The sequence below is a fragment of the Galendromus occidentalis genome, unplaced genomic scaffold, assembly GCF_000255335.2.
Source record: "Galendromus occidentalis unplaced genomic scaffold, Mocc_1.1 scf7180000077451, whole genome shotgun sequence".
Taxonomy (NCBI): domain Eukaryota; kingdom Metazoa; phylum Arthropoda; class Arachnida; order Mesostigmata; family Phytoseiidae; genus Galendromus; species Galendromus occidentalis.
Window position 1 is genome coordinate 956,673 of NW_003805439.1, and position 14,582 is coordinate 971,254.

A 14,582-nucleotide genomic window follows, 5' to 3' on the forward strand; every position below is an offset into this window, starting at 1 on the left:
ATTCAGATGACGGCGCTGAGGGCCACCCGACTCCACGGTCTGGCCGATCCGAACATGCGAGACACAATGTGATCTCGACCGATCGGCATGATGCTACCCGATCCACTCTCACAGCTACCCACAAACTGTAGGTGTCTCAAAAACTATTTTCCCCGACTTCTTGGCTCTCTGCAATGGGATCGACGTGCTGTTCGTGGATACGTGTCAAACTCTACGGAGGAGTCTGTGGGCAGACGTGCTTCGGCTGGCTCCAGAAGATGTTGGCATCTGGTGCGTTCTTTGTTTTATGGTTTCGATGAGGATCGCATTCTTCGGAGGGCCGTACGGCCGGCTGCTTGAAAAGAGACCCGGACCTTGAGATGTCCAGCCTAATGGAGCGCAGTTCGGAGCGGGAGTGAAACCCGTGCGGATACATCTCACTCGATGATGCACGTCAAATCGGAATTGAAAAGCCCCTACTGAATGTGAACTCTCGAGGACTTCCTGCGATCGATGAAAGGGTATCGGGCTGGAATAGGAGCGCTCGAATGGACCTTCCCCTTGAGCTGCTGCTATTGAGGAATCTCTGTTCCCGGAGCGACTATTGAGAGCTACGTTACGAATACTGACTCAATTCGCGAGCGTGAATCGGGACGTGACGTTGTACAATCATTGTTTATTCTGACTGGGATAAAATGCTCACGATTCCATGGAGGTCTGCATGACCTCGAGCTGGGTCGCGGCGCTGACCCTTAAACTTTCTCTCGGTATCGATTTCAAGCTGCTCATCTCGTTTGGAAATAACTGCTTGCTTAACGGATATTATCGTAGAGCCGCCACAGACGGAGGCGTCGCCACTGTCCGGTCGAAGCTTGACGATTCCGCCATTGAATCCGCCTCAATCAGGGAGTACGCATCCCCGACCAACAAAAGCGCGCTCATCCCAGAATAAACTTCTCGCTATTCTATAATCGACGTCGATCACCTGCTTATTTCCCACCGGTCGCCAAGTATACCCCGATCGAGGCAAACCACGTCTCGCAGAATCTGAGTTCGGCATCGAAGCCGACGGTAATCTTTCTTCCCGCTTAAACAAACGGACCTCTGGACAAGGGCCCGTCTTCTCTCTTTTTTCTCCAATGCCATGCAGCTTCACGATATTCCTCGGAATGATTCGGTCTCTTTCCGGTCCGGGAAGAGATTCGCCCGAGAAACACGCATGAGAAAGTACCGAGCTTCTGATTGGAGGCAATCGGTTTTTTTTTCGGGCAGCAGTGTTTCGGGTTCTCCGTCCACGATCGACGTGGATCGAATATAAACCAATGGATGCGGTCGTTGCGATTCTCGATTTCATTCTTTGCCCTCGCTGACGCGTCCGGAACATTTCTTAATAACTTAATAAAAGCAGTAATCATATTCCGCCGTTCGTTGCAATGATCCGGCTATCATGGCCGAGGTCCGACCAGTACGTGACTCGGACAGCATGTCAAGCCCCAAAGCCGAGCATCGATCAGGCTTCTATGAGCTATGATTGCGGTAAGGGATGCCTCTTGATGAAATTCGCGTGACTCTATTTGATTCCGTCCGTAACGACAACACGATAAGATGTATGAACAAGTCATCTATTCTAACGACAACTGATCGATGCTGGCGACAATGAGAACTGCGACCGTTCGAACTCGACTCACATTCCGTCACCGAAGCACAACAATCAAAATGGACCCTAGGTCTGGCGCCCCGGGGGAATATACCTACCACTCGATCAGAATTGCGCAATCGAGAAAGCAATGATATTTCTTTCGAATCAGTGATGTTAAACCAGCGACCGTCTGGAGCCCTTCACTCAGAAAGTAAGGAAATAGGGAATTTCCGAAAGAAAAAGACCTGATGAATTATTAACTGAGGAGGTTCCGAATTTACTCCTTCAAGAGCGAGGCATAGAGTTTCTATTTTTAATCAGGTTTGCTCAGGCCTAATAGAGAGAGACGCTCCTATGATCGAACCTTCACAGGGCGGCGGTGAATTTAGTATGCTCGAGTTTCTTTTGTCTCTCTACTGTGGCGCTGGGCGGGCGGCGGCTTTCAGATTCACATAGCGAGCCCTGAACCGGGGAAGTTGTGATCTGCATCGGAATTTTTCGCCCTTCAGGCTCTTTATCGGTAACAGAATCAATGATGGTATTCATTCCGTATAAGTTATCTAGACTTGCCTACTACTAGAATGTGGAGTTATCCTTCATACCGCGATCGTGGTGCGAACCGCGGATCATGCGGTGCGAATTTTGTTTTGCCACAGGTTATGAAACCGACCCATTCACTTGTCTGCGAGGCTCTGTTTTTTTTCTGCTTTCCATTCTGGTGTCGTTCAGGGTTTGTGTTCTTCGAACGCGAAAAACTTTCAATCGAATGCGCTGTCCATTTATTTATCGGATGTTTGCGTCAAACATCGAGCAGACGCTCCATAGACTTCCAGCTCTCCTGACCGATATAAAGAGAAAACGAATAAAATATCGGCTGCGGCCGAGAAATTCGCGGAGGAACGAGATTTGAAAGAGATCTTGCGTCGATTGAAATGTCAATCCCTGCCGGTGTTGCGGTGGTGGCGAACATCCTTGGGTTTTGCAGAACAGAAAATTCTCTGCTGGTGACATTGCGGTATTATTCAATCGTTGACGTTGTCAATAAGTTTGACGTCGGCGTTAGTCGGACGCTCCGGAAGATAGTCATCGCCATGTCTTTTTCAGTTGCGGGATTCCTCCTATTCTTCTGTTTCGCCTTGAGCTATTTAGCTGACTGAGTCCCCCGGAGTCTCGGACGCACTTGCCCTCATGGAGAGAATTCGTGGCGAGCGAAACATCATTTTAATCATATTACTTCAGCTATGAGCCAAGTTTGATCTACGCCCGACCGTCCATTGGCTCAATGGACCGTGTGGCGCAGGAAGGAATGGAACCTCACGGTCAAGCTGAAGTGTCAGTCACGATTCGACGGTGCATCCGGTCCTATTTTCCGTGATTCTGGCCGTCGCCGAGAACGGATGACTTCAAAACTCTCCGTATCCCATTCTCTCGTTTTGCTCGCCTCTCTGGCTCCGACCTACGATTCAGCATTCGCCGAGGAATACTGAAACGGAATCATAGCATGTTGAAATGTTTCCTTCCTGTTCTGCCGAGAATCACGGGATAGAGTCTCATCGCCGGGAAGCGATAGGTAATTGGTTTACGATTTTCAATCCGCTGCAACACGGGCCGCGGATCCCCGTGATCGCGACAATATTCGAACAGACGTCAATATCCAGGATGCGAAAGCTGCGGAAAAACGCGAGACGGGTACGATTGTGAGCCAAACGCGGTTTTTCCAGGCTATTCCAACGTGTGCTCGTTGCGTACGCGCAATCAGGCATCTGCTGAACCGTCAGATATTTATGGAGAATTCTTCCTCGTTAGCGCTGTCGATTATTTGGAGTTGTTGTATTCGGATCCGGCAGCTATTCATCGACGAGTTTTCGCTTCCGCGCAAGGAGACGTCCGCGCGAGCCGCCAGACGCGAGGAAAAGTCAAGATAACGGCGGAATTCCGACGGCTTTCTGTGAATGTTCCCTCCTATTTTTGGCTCTGTGATTTTTGACGTGAAAACGTCTTTAAAATGTCTCTAGTAGCCGGTCGAAGGAACTTCGTCCTCCATGCAGCGGAATCTAGGGGCTGGATCTCCGCTGGTAGGCATCGGGTCATCACGACGATTGGGTCCGAAATCGTACACGGAGGTTCCGCCGAGATTAGATTTAGATTATAACTGATTGTGCAGCTGAGTCTCCGAAGAAGACTTCATTCCTTAGGGTCAGCCATGAGACCGAAGACAAGTACCATCATGCCAGAAAAGCGGATAATGCAGGGCGGTCAGAAGCAGCGGCGAATCAGCGGAAAGAGCACGAGAAACTCGTGCTCGTCGTCGTGCAATGGCCCAGTCACAAGAGGCCAACACTGAAGATCTTGGTGCGCTGAGTTTGATCCCTGAAGATGGCAATGAGAGTCAGCAGGAATCGGTACATTTCATACGTCAGGATAGCGATAGTCGAAACGAACTGAGTGTCTTCAGAAATAATGCAATACACAATCACGTGCGACGTTTTCACGTCAACATGCGGTAATAGCCCGCTACTACCTTTCCGTTTTTTCCTCGATAGCTGGTCTCTGATTAACGAAAAATCTTATTCGGAGCTCGAATTTGCGAACTAAGAACGGCGATCGGAAATCGGAACAAAAACGTCTCCATTCCAGCCACGTGAATGCCTAATTCATGTTCTAATCATCGGACAGTTATCGCAAGCCGTATTGCTTTTTTGGTGAGCGACGAGGAACGGCGAACGGGTTGACCGCGTCGAGCGGTCTAGTTCTGAAAACTTCGTGATGTCTGCTTCGACAACCTCGAGCTCACAAAATATTGACAGCCTCGGCTGTGATACGATGAGAATAGTTTGCTATCGAATCGGGACTCGGGAATCGACAATTGAAAGCAATTTACGTCTAGTAGAATACTTGGAGCAACCTATTTTCAGGGTTTGCGTGAATCCACCGCACACCGATGTAATGAGGTAATTTACCCGATCTGATATAATGGGGTAATGCGTCGGGGCTATTTCATCGAATCAGGAACGGAATGATTTGCTCCGGAGTCGAGGGCGGAATTCCGAGTCGAAGGATTCAGAAAAATGAACACCAAGCCAGAAGAGAAGAATCGAAAAACTTTTGAGAGGAATTGCAATGCCAGGATGATTCCGGGAACGATTCTGTAGTTACCCAGAAGCAACCGCGCGTCAAAATCCTTGGCAATCGAGGAAGATGTGGAGAATGAAATTTCGAGGGATCGGAAAGCTATCCGAGAGTGAACTGTGAATGGCAGTCATGAAGGGCGCATGAATGCGAAGACCAGGGGTTGTCGCGGCAGAATCTCTTCTCTCGTAGCGGTTCCGCCATGTGCATCTAAGGAACTAGCGTTTGAGCTAAAGTTCCAATCGGAGCTTGTGTAAACGCTCAACTCACATTAGCTTTCATCATCGAGAGACTAAGGGTTCATCATCGAAGCTGTCATATGTTTCAATCCGAGAGCATCAATGGCTGATTGTGAGAGGATGCATTCAAGTACCCGTAGGGAAGTTCCATCCCAGAAGCTTGTGAAGCTTGGGGCAACGACGATAATGATTAACGCGGCTGATTGAGAGCGAAAGCAAAGAGAAGCAAAAAGGCCCCGGAAGGCCCCAAACGAGTGCCGAGGAATTCCGATGATGATGCCGCAGCTTAAATGTTGATCCTTTGATGTTGATTTTGATGACGGCCGCGTCGTCAACCGAAGCTAGACGGCGGCCGGCGCAACGAGTGAATTTGATTTATAAACAAGCGAAACGACTTGAGCCGGACGAATTTTGCCGTCTGTTCTTCCGTATATGCTGGCAACAAAAAAAAACAGTCACCGACCCTGGGTTCGAGGTGTCAGGATGTTAGGTGCGAATCAGGGAGCAAATAGCCGGATTGTCTCTCAGGCGGATTCCATGGAATCAGGAAACTCTAGGAAGATTAAGCGCGAGGCTTTCTCCCGGGTGAACAGGGAAGGGCCTGACTCCGTATCTCGAGGGCGCGAGACATCCCCTCGGGGTAGCGACCTCATGGGCTCGATCAAGAACGTCGAGCCAATCATCGGAGATTCTTGATCCACTAATAAAACGGTGCGAACAACGCGAACGCCCGCTCGTCTGACCGCGCGTTCGCTCTCTCACTCACTCCTCGTGAGCCAAGGTAAAGACGAGAGGCCGTCACGAGGATTCGCCTACTTGCCCGATTCGGAGCGGCCCCCAAGGGCAAGCGCGTCGCTGGATTCACTTTGAGAGCAGGCGGCTATTTTTTCCTCGCTTTCTTTTCGCCGGTCTCGTCCAGTGTTGATGTCCATGCTGTTAGCGGTGTTATGCTCATGTGATTACTTGATAGACTTGCTGCGCATGATCATCTTCGGCATCGTCTCACCAAAACGATCGAACCGTCGGTCGCTCGCTCGCCTGCTCAGCATCACCTCTATACGTCCCGCATCGGACTTTGTAGTTGCTGTATTCAACGTCCGCAGCGTCTTCCGCGGCGGCAGAAATTCGAGGGAGCGGCGGCGTCTTACGGCGCCACCGTAATTGCTATAGGCGCGAATCGGCCGAACGAAGACGTGACGCCTTCCTTTTCAGAATACCACGACGATACGCGCTGTCGTTGGGCATAAGCAACCAGGACAGACGAGGAGAATGAGAAACGGTTTGACGGAGCGAGAGATTAAACAAACAGTCCAATTGTACTTGGCTTTGTCTCCGTCACGGACCTTGCGAATCAGAACGCGTCGAGGGACCGTAATCCCTCGAACCAGATTAGTGGCTCACTCGCCGCTTAATATCGAAGGACGACATTATGCGCCATCTCAGCGGCCGCCGACGGGAGAGTTACTCGAAACATAAAGAAGATTGCGTGTGACACCGACAGGGGAAAGAGACTGAAATCCCCGGAGTATCCCCGGCATATGCATTTGAATTCTTGACGCCGATTATTATCATAGCATTGTTTTCGCACTCCGAGAGTCATGGTTGAATCATCCGATACATATTCTATTTTCGTCAGGGAGACCATGGATCTGCGTCTAACCAGGAATTATTGCTCGAATTCGACCACCTAATTATTGTAAGAACGAGGCAAGTCGGAAGAGCCCGGGTCAGCGGGGGACATGTTTGACTCTACCGTGAACAGCTGGAGACGATAAGATGACTTTCGAAGTTGTGTTCCCTCCGTTTCACTCGTGCGCCGCTTCATCTTTTTTCAGTCGGAGCTTTTCAGTCCGCTTGTCACTTCGTTATAAATTATATGCGGCTTTTAGCGCTGAAGTCGGGGCAAAGCAACTTTTTCCTCCTCTGCTGGGACTTGCTTGGTTGCAGTGCGATGAATCAGTGCCGTCGAAATCGATTGACATCATTAGAGTTGCCATCAGGACGCAGATAGGTAACTTCTGAGGCGGAACACACTGGAGGAAACGCGGGCAGAGTCGAGAACTCAGCCGATAGGGGGAATATTCGTGATTTTCGACGCTCACTGTTGCGCCGAGGAAGATCGACGATCCCCGGAATTCCTTCCCCCTGAATCCGGGCGTCGGAGCAAGCGATGGGATTCATCGGGATGATGACATCCGTTGCTTATCTTCGAAATTGGACAAAATTACTTCGGAAAGAAATTTTAGGCTTCGACTGTCGCCGCCACCGCTGTCATCGCTCCGATGTTATCGTTGCCACAAAATGAGTCCCGTCTGTGAGAAAATTCAGCTTCATTCGAGCTAAGTTCAGTTTCCGCCGGCGCTCCTCCGGAGCCGTGTTTTGACGGCGGGAAAGACAATAAACAGTTCGAAATACATAATACTGTCTCCGTTCCAAATTGTGATTTCCCGCCCGGTGAGAACGATGTGATGCCCACGCGCTGTATTCCCGTGGGCTCAGATGCTCGCCGTGTGTAATGAAATACAAAAACTGCCGTTCGCTCGCGATTTTTCTTCCTTCGGCTGTTGCTACTGTCGGTCCGCTCCCTCCCGAGTCGACGAACGTGTGAGAGACTTAATTCGCATAATATTTCCTCTTCATCAAGGAGCCGCGGAGGAACAGAGGTGCGCACATCCTTGCGCCTCCGCGGGATTCGGAATACGGAGGCCACAGCAGGTTCGGAGATGGCAGGATTTTACTCTGACACTATCTTGGTCGATCGGGATCTCGGGGTCTAACGAATCATTTTCGGCCCGTCACAATTCTTTCAAACTGCCTATTCATGAAGAATTAATACGAAAGAAGTCTCGAATCCTGTGGATCTCCCCGCGGAGGAATATTGCGATCATTGACTTCGTGATGGTGGGAAAAGAGATAAATATCTATAGCGTTTCTCCACCCGCGACCGCTCTCGATATCCTGATTCTCTGTCCGGAATATATCTCTGTGCATCATTAATTACAGGTATGGTTGCGAACAAGGTATTTTTGCCGTGACTCGCCGGGAGAGTCACCAGTCTGACTCCTCCTCGACTGCCTCTTTGTGATGCTTCTTCTCATGGAGCTGCTCGATTCGCGCTTCTCGGTTGTGCGATAAGCAAACAGCACACTTCAGTTGGCGTTCGCTTCCTTTTCGATCAACAAGCAGAAGAATCAACGAGGGAAGGCTGTCGGCATTCTGAGCGAGTTTGACCTCTGACTTCCACGTATTCGAAGCTGTGACTATGATCTACTCGCGCGTCTTGGATGAATCTGGAAGTAGGTATACGGACGATCCGCTCAGCTTCAATGGGGCCAAATGTCGGGGCGTTGCCGAATGATTGTCGCTTCCGAGCTCGGCGCTTCTTTCGCCTTGTTGTTATCTCGAATTCTGATCCGCCGTAGATCTCGTATTGCGTTTTCGAGAGCTCCCACTGCGGCGCTCAAGCACTCAAAGACTTGCTTTGTTCGGCGCATGGCTGGTTTCCGCGATGCTTGTCATTTGGACGGAAACTGGATTAAATGTTGCTACAGCTGGGGAGGTTGCAGGGGAGGCGGGGGTCCTCTTTGATCGCATCCGTTCGACAGCGAATGGATTAGATCATGAGCGCCGACGTCTCCTAAGTTCCTGCTTTTACAGAAAGGCAACTGTCCGAGTGACATCGGGCACAATATTATATTTCCCTCAAGAACGATAGATATAGAACTTCCTCCTGTCGTAGGTATTCGACGGGGACCGAAGGGGTGAAAATCATTGCAATTGGATTTTTCCGTTGCCGTTGGCTTCTTGGCCGAGTGCTCTGAGATTGTGAGCTCATCGGATTTCGTTCGGGGTCATTAGCGCTTCCTCTCGGAGTCGATGACTGATAATAATGATTCATCAAACTCGCTGCGTTTCCGCGCGAAAGAAGTACCTACAAGCGATTTGGTGTGACTCAATGTGGAATCTGGCAGAGGTTGCCTTCCTTGCTCGAAGGACCACAGCCTAGGTAACATCGATGCCTTCCATCCCGGATGTAGAGAAACTTGAGCCTCTCAAAGTTTACACGGACCAGCAGAGGACTCGACTTGCGATTTACGGTCGAATAGTGAACATTCTTCCCGTGATTGATCGCTACCGCGTATGTGATATCTCGCGCGCCCCCGCCAGAAGGTAAAGGATATTCCTTTGGGCGAATCCCCTAGATTTTGGAATCGGATAGTTCTTCTCACTCATCTCTGGATCGATGCGCGCTGTTTGTGCATTTTCTGGATCCGGAAGAAAAATTAATAGGGCTGAGTCGCCGCAAGGTGACTTCTTCTCGTTACGAGATAGTGCGCGGTGTTTCCTTGAGCGGGAGCGTTCAATCAGAGAAAGCCATGTATTGAAATGAGTTCCCTATGCGTGCCGATTGTTGTGCCCTGCCTAGTCCTCGTCTGTTCGGAGCTACGGTGACGGTCTCGTGTTCCGACCTTATTCGCATGTCTTTCTTTTTCTCTGGATATCGAGTCGATGAAGCTCGCGCGCTCATTTTTGACCCCAGGGGTCGAGCCTCAATGAATCCGTACAACAGTTTCCCTCGGAAAAAAATGCGAATCCATCACTAGGGAACGCGATATCGATGAGAAAGAATAATTTAACGCCGGGACAAAGCCGCGGAAACGCTTCATACGGAATATTTTCCGTGTAGTCCGTCACTTCCATGATCGCCACGGCGGCCATGTCTGCTCATCCGTCCATTCATCGAGCGACGCTTTGCGAAATCAACAGTGACAACGTGATTGGATTTATACAAGCCTCTGGCAAGAACACAACGGTCGGGCGCAGTCTTCAGCTGGAGTTCCATTTAGGTAAAAACGACCATTCCACTGGCAATTTTAATTTTTCTCCCGTCGAATCGAAGACACCTGTTCGGTCTTCGGTACGATTGCGGAGCAGCCCGAGATGCCCTGAGCCAAGCCAAGCTTTTCCTTGTTCAGCCTTTGACAACATCACCGAGATGTAATGAATGATGTTCCGAACCTAGCTTAGCTTCGCTGTCCGGTCATCACAAGATCCGATTGGATGATCACATCTGGATAAGGAAAAGAGCAGACGACATGCACGGAGCGCCAGAGGAGAGCCGAGGCCGTGCCATTAGAAAAATATTCTCGAGCCGTCAAGGCTCTGGTCATTTTTGCCGTATCGAATCAAAGGTATTCTTCATTCGGAGCTTTCTCGATGCCGGGATTCGGTCAAGGCGGGAAGAGGGAGTTATCATCGAGAGTCTTGTGGGAACTGAACAGCGACACCGTAGTCAGCGCCGAAACGAAGCTACGAACGCCCCCACTATCAAGTGGCGTAAGGCCGTCTCCGTTCGTTTAGCTCCTCTGGCTAGCTTGTCGAATTCGCATTCAAGCAAGCAAGCAACCAGTGACTCAGACGACCAGTCGGATTGGCAGGCAGAAAACCAAGCGCTGAATAGCTCATACTCGGCGAGAGATACACTCCTGGTTTGTGTGCAGAAACGCCCCGCGGAGAAATCCATGATTACGCTATTGAGTGTTTTCGTCGACTAACAGAGTCATCCCCCGCCAGCGCTACGTCCGACTCCCACCGCAACTCATTGCTTAGCATTGACCCATGTAGACTGGGGCTTCTTTCTTCGATTTGCCCTTGCACGTGGTGGGAGTTCAGCTCGCTCTAGACATTCACGAACGGTTCAGTGTCCCTAGGGCTCTCGTCGGGGAGTCGTCTGACTGTCACGGACCGAGTCCGAGTGTCGTTATTTACGTGAATCGCAGTGAGCTGAAAGGCGAGGTGCTCTGGAGTCTCAGTGGAGTCTTCCCGTGAAGATCCATCATGAAGTTGTTCGAGAAAATCCGGCATCTCTTGTCCTCCAAGCGCAGGACGATGCAAGGCCGTTTCATCAAGTATGCATTAGCTCGGCATCGAGTTTTCCGATGCGGAGAATGAGAATGATTCCTCATTAGTGATCTTACTCAGACGTACTGCTCCGCTCTTCCCGAGTTCTTCTCCTGAGTTTTCGTCCCGGGAGCAAGCATTCCGCACGGTATTGAATATACCATTCTCAATTCACAGGAATAACCAAATACGGACCAGCTGTTCCCTGGATTTCTTGAATGAAATCCGAGGACAGAACAGTGACACACTCAGCAGCAGCGTCAGCTTCAATCCGGGCGGAGTCTTTGACCAGGTAAGAGATACTAGACGGTGTAGCTTTCCTCGTGAGATTGACTGATCTTACCGATTCGCGCACTCTCATTTGTGCCCAGATATGTACGCAGCAAGTATCCGGTTCGTAGATGAGTGCACGTTGCTTGCGATTCGTTTATTCACTGCCGCACGAGTCATACCTTAATTTTTGATCCGACGTTCGGAGTGCATCTCTCTCCCCGGTCTCCGCTCGAAGTGAGGGTTGACAATACGTACGACGTCGATCCACGTGATTCCTCATAGATAGATATTACATTATCGATTTCTTAGAAACCATGCGGTGTAGGGTCCCGAGTGAAACATTGAGACGCTTTGTGAATAATTCTCTGCGACGCCGGTCGTCTCGAGGAGGCAGTCTCAAGCGATCAAGATTGCGCGTCGGAGTAGCTCCTCTTCCTTTTTTTCGATTCACACGCCTTTTTTTCTGTTCCCTAGTGGCATCAAGTTTTTGCCGAAGCTCGTCTGAACCTGAGAAAAGGCGTCTATACAGTTTGATGGTACCGCGACCGTACGTGTCAACGAGAAATTATAGAGAGGAAAAACAGAAACCGTGAGGTGACGGCTTCAGCGACTTCAGTGCGAGCGAACAGAAAACGATGTCTTGCCTTTCCCTTCTAAGACAGTTTTCGTCATTGCGGAGCTTCTTCTCAAATCCCCGAGATGCGAATCAATGCGAGCCTGAGCCCATCCTGACCGAAGTTCTCTCATGTTTGATCTTGATTTGATTAATTACGGTCAGGGAAGGAATCCCGCTTCTAGACAAACGTCCCCAAGGTTTTAAGGTCTTCCAACGGAGGAATGAAACTCCTTCGATAGGATAAATCCGACAACTCAGAATCGTAGCCGATTTCGCACGTCCACCGGGCAACAGATCTGTCTATGACGTTGGGCGGGGGCCGACTTGGCCGACGAATTTCAGCTCCTGTATCGAGAACATTGAGTTCGGAAATTCGATCGAACGTGGAGCAGATCTTCGTTCCTCGCCCGACGGACAACGACATGTAAACATCCACGCTCAATTACTGCCCACTTAGGCTACCCACGTGCAATCGCAGTCATCGGTCCATCGGCGCCGAATTCTCATCGAGCCCTGCCTCTGCTTGGGACGGGCCAACACGCGCGAAGTCGCAGCAGGTCAAGACAGACCGCGGCAGCCGAACCCATGCGGGCGACGCGACACCTACATGATATAATAATATCCGCCAACTTGGTATCGAAATTTTGAAGGTTTCGCAACAATGAGCGGCCGCTTCATTTGAGACATCGTTTTCCAGGGAGGGAACAAGCTTTCACCCGTGACACCTCCGCCAAGACATCGGTACATCTCTCCGGAGAGACGCCAAAAAGCCGGACAGTCTACGCCGTCTTCGGTTGCCAGTACACCCACGCCGGCGAAGGCCGTTTTCATCCTGCAGAAGTCAGACAGTCGAGAAAGTGTCCATATCGACGTGAGCATCATAAACGATGGAATCAACCCTCACCAAACCTTGGGGTGAGTTCCAGCAGAATGTCGCCAACGCTAGCGGGAAATCGCAGATTTTTTTCGGGAAGATTTCGGACTTCGAATCGGTTTCAGTAAGGACCGATTTCCTTCCCATCGGAACCTAATCCGCAGCTCGTTCCGGATGTCATTGATCAAACTTTCTGCTTGCCAGGTCGAACGTCACGAGCACCACGACACTCCCATCGATTCGGAGCACGGAGGTTGGCGATGACGAGACCCCCGCGGATAACTTCAAGTTCTCGCGAACAAGGAGTATGCGAGGCCCAAAGGGTCTGCGGATCTCGAAGCTGTTCCAGCAAGGCAAAGAACAGAACATCGGTGATAGCACCGCGGCCCTAACGTTCTCTTCCGAGGACGAAGGTAAGAAACCTACAGTGGGAAGAACGACGGCAAGACGCTGCTTCGAAGTGAGAAATTTCCCGGTTATCCGCGGAAAAACTGAATTGGCTTATTTATCAATGATTGATGATAAGTAGTAAAATCGTCATATGTTCTCATCCATTGCGCCAATGCAAAGGAGCGCAGCGATCGGCTTGGCTTTCCATTCAATTGATTCTCCTGCCTGTCTCGATCACGATAATCGAGATTTCTCCCTCTGGTGGGAAATGCCGTACATCCGACAGCGTGTCCATAGTCTCCACTTCGACTTTCGAATCCCAGAATCCTTCTTCAATCGAGTTTCGCACTGTCAATTCCAGGCAAGGGGAATTCAGATCAATCGGAGTCTCCCCCTCCGCTGCCCCCACGCCGTCATCGTTCGAGACCCGGGACCGCTATGTCTTACCGGAGTGGTCAGAAACACACGGATACGAATTCGATTTCGAGTGAAGAGTCGTTCCCGTCGATTCCGTGTCTAGCCACCGATCTGCACAAACTACGAGTTTCCGGAGATGTTGTGCCACCCATGGTGCCCCCGAAGAGCCCTCTGGTCACCCGGATCGAAGTCACTGGCGAACCTGTTAAACCCACTGTGATATCAACCGAAACCGCTCACTCGCGCAGCCGTTCCGAGGTCCTCTGCGGAAGCAGTGACCGGAGACCTTCGCCGGTCAAAAAGAACATTCGGACGAAGAGTTCAGATAACATCATCCGCCGGCGAAACCAAACGAAGAAAAGCGATTCTTCCGATTCGGTTGACGAGGGTTAGTATTCGATATTTTGCTCGGAATGAGCTGATTAAACCGTTTGAATAATTATTTGATAGATTCTGAACTCACTCCAGTTACGATCAGAATCAGGAGGGATTGTTGGCCTCGGAACTCAGCAAACTCCTTCTTTTCAGGCATCGTCGTATCGACACCGCCGAAGACACGGAGTCAGTCGGCCGGCAGAACCCGCAAACTCTCGGAGGAAATCGAATGCTACAATGTATATAATGTGCGTACGGGGAAAATCACCACAAGCGTCCAAAAGCCGACCGACGTCAACGGTTCGACTCTGACGAAACGTTCCGATCGACATCAAAATTGTAAAAAGTGTATCCACGCTACGAAAAGCTGAAGCCAGGCACGCAGAGGAGATCACATTCAAAGTCAACCGATGGAGCAGGAGCTCAAGAATAGGTGCAAGCAACGCCGAAAGGGAAAATAATTGTTTTTCTCTTCGAGAGTATTTATTCGGTTCGATTCGGAGCTATTCCAACACGATGTGCAATAGAGATACTGCAATCGGCCCATGAGTGCACAATATTCCAATAGGCCACGGAGAAGGCCTTTAATTGACGGGAGATCGATTCTTCAAATGGAGGGTCTGCTTTTGTTCGGAGAGCATCCGATTTGATTGCGCGGCAGAGAGACTTGGGCTGCGCTGGTAGTCGGAAGGATTCGGGGGTCGTTGTCGGGACCCCGACTTTGAGATTTCTGCCTTTGTATACGTTGAG

At 50.3% G+C, this 14,582-nt stretch overlaps 1 protein-coding gene across 1 annotated transcript in view; it reads left to right on the forward strand.

Moving 5' to 3' along the window:
* The window catches only part of LOC100902272 (uncharacterized), a 35,364-nt gene extending 21,018 nt beyond the window's left edge, over nt 1-14,346 (forward strand). Inside the window, exons 2-6 of the mRNA XM_003743756.3 lie at nt 11,065-11,179; nt 12,474-12,691; nt 12,855-13,063; nt 13,402-13,845; nt 13,986-14,346. Coding sequence (XP_003743804.2) covers nt 11,065-11,179; nt 12,474-12,691; nt 12,855-13,063; nt 13,402-13,845; nt 13,986-14,203 — 1,204 coding nt within the window. The 3' untranslated portion in view covers nt 14,204-14,346. The remainder of the gene's footprint in view (nt 1-11,064; nt 11,180-12,473; nt 12,692-12,854; nt 13,064-13,401; nt 13,846-13,985) is intronic.
* Nucleotides 14,347-14,582: the final 236 nt, after the last annotated feature.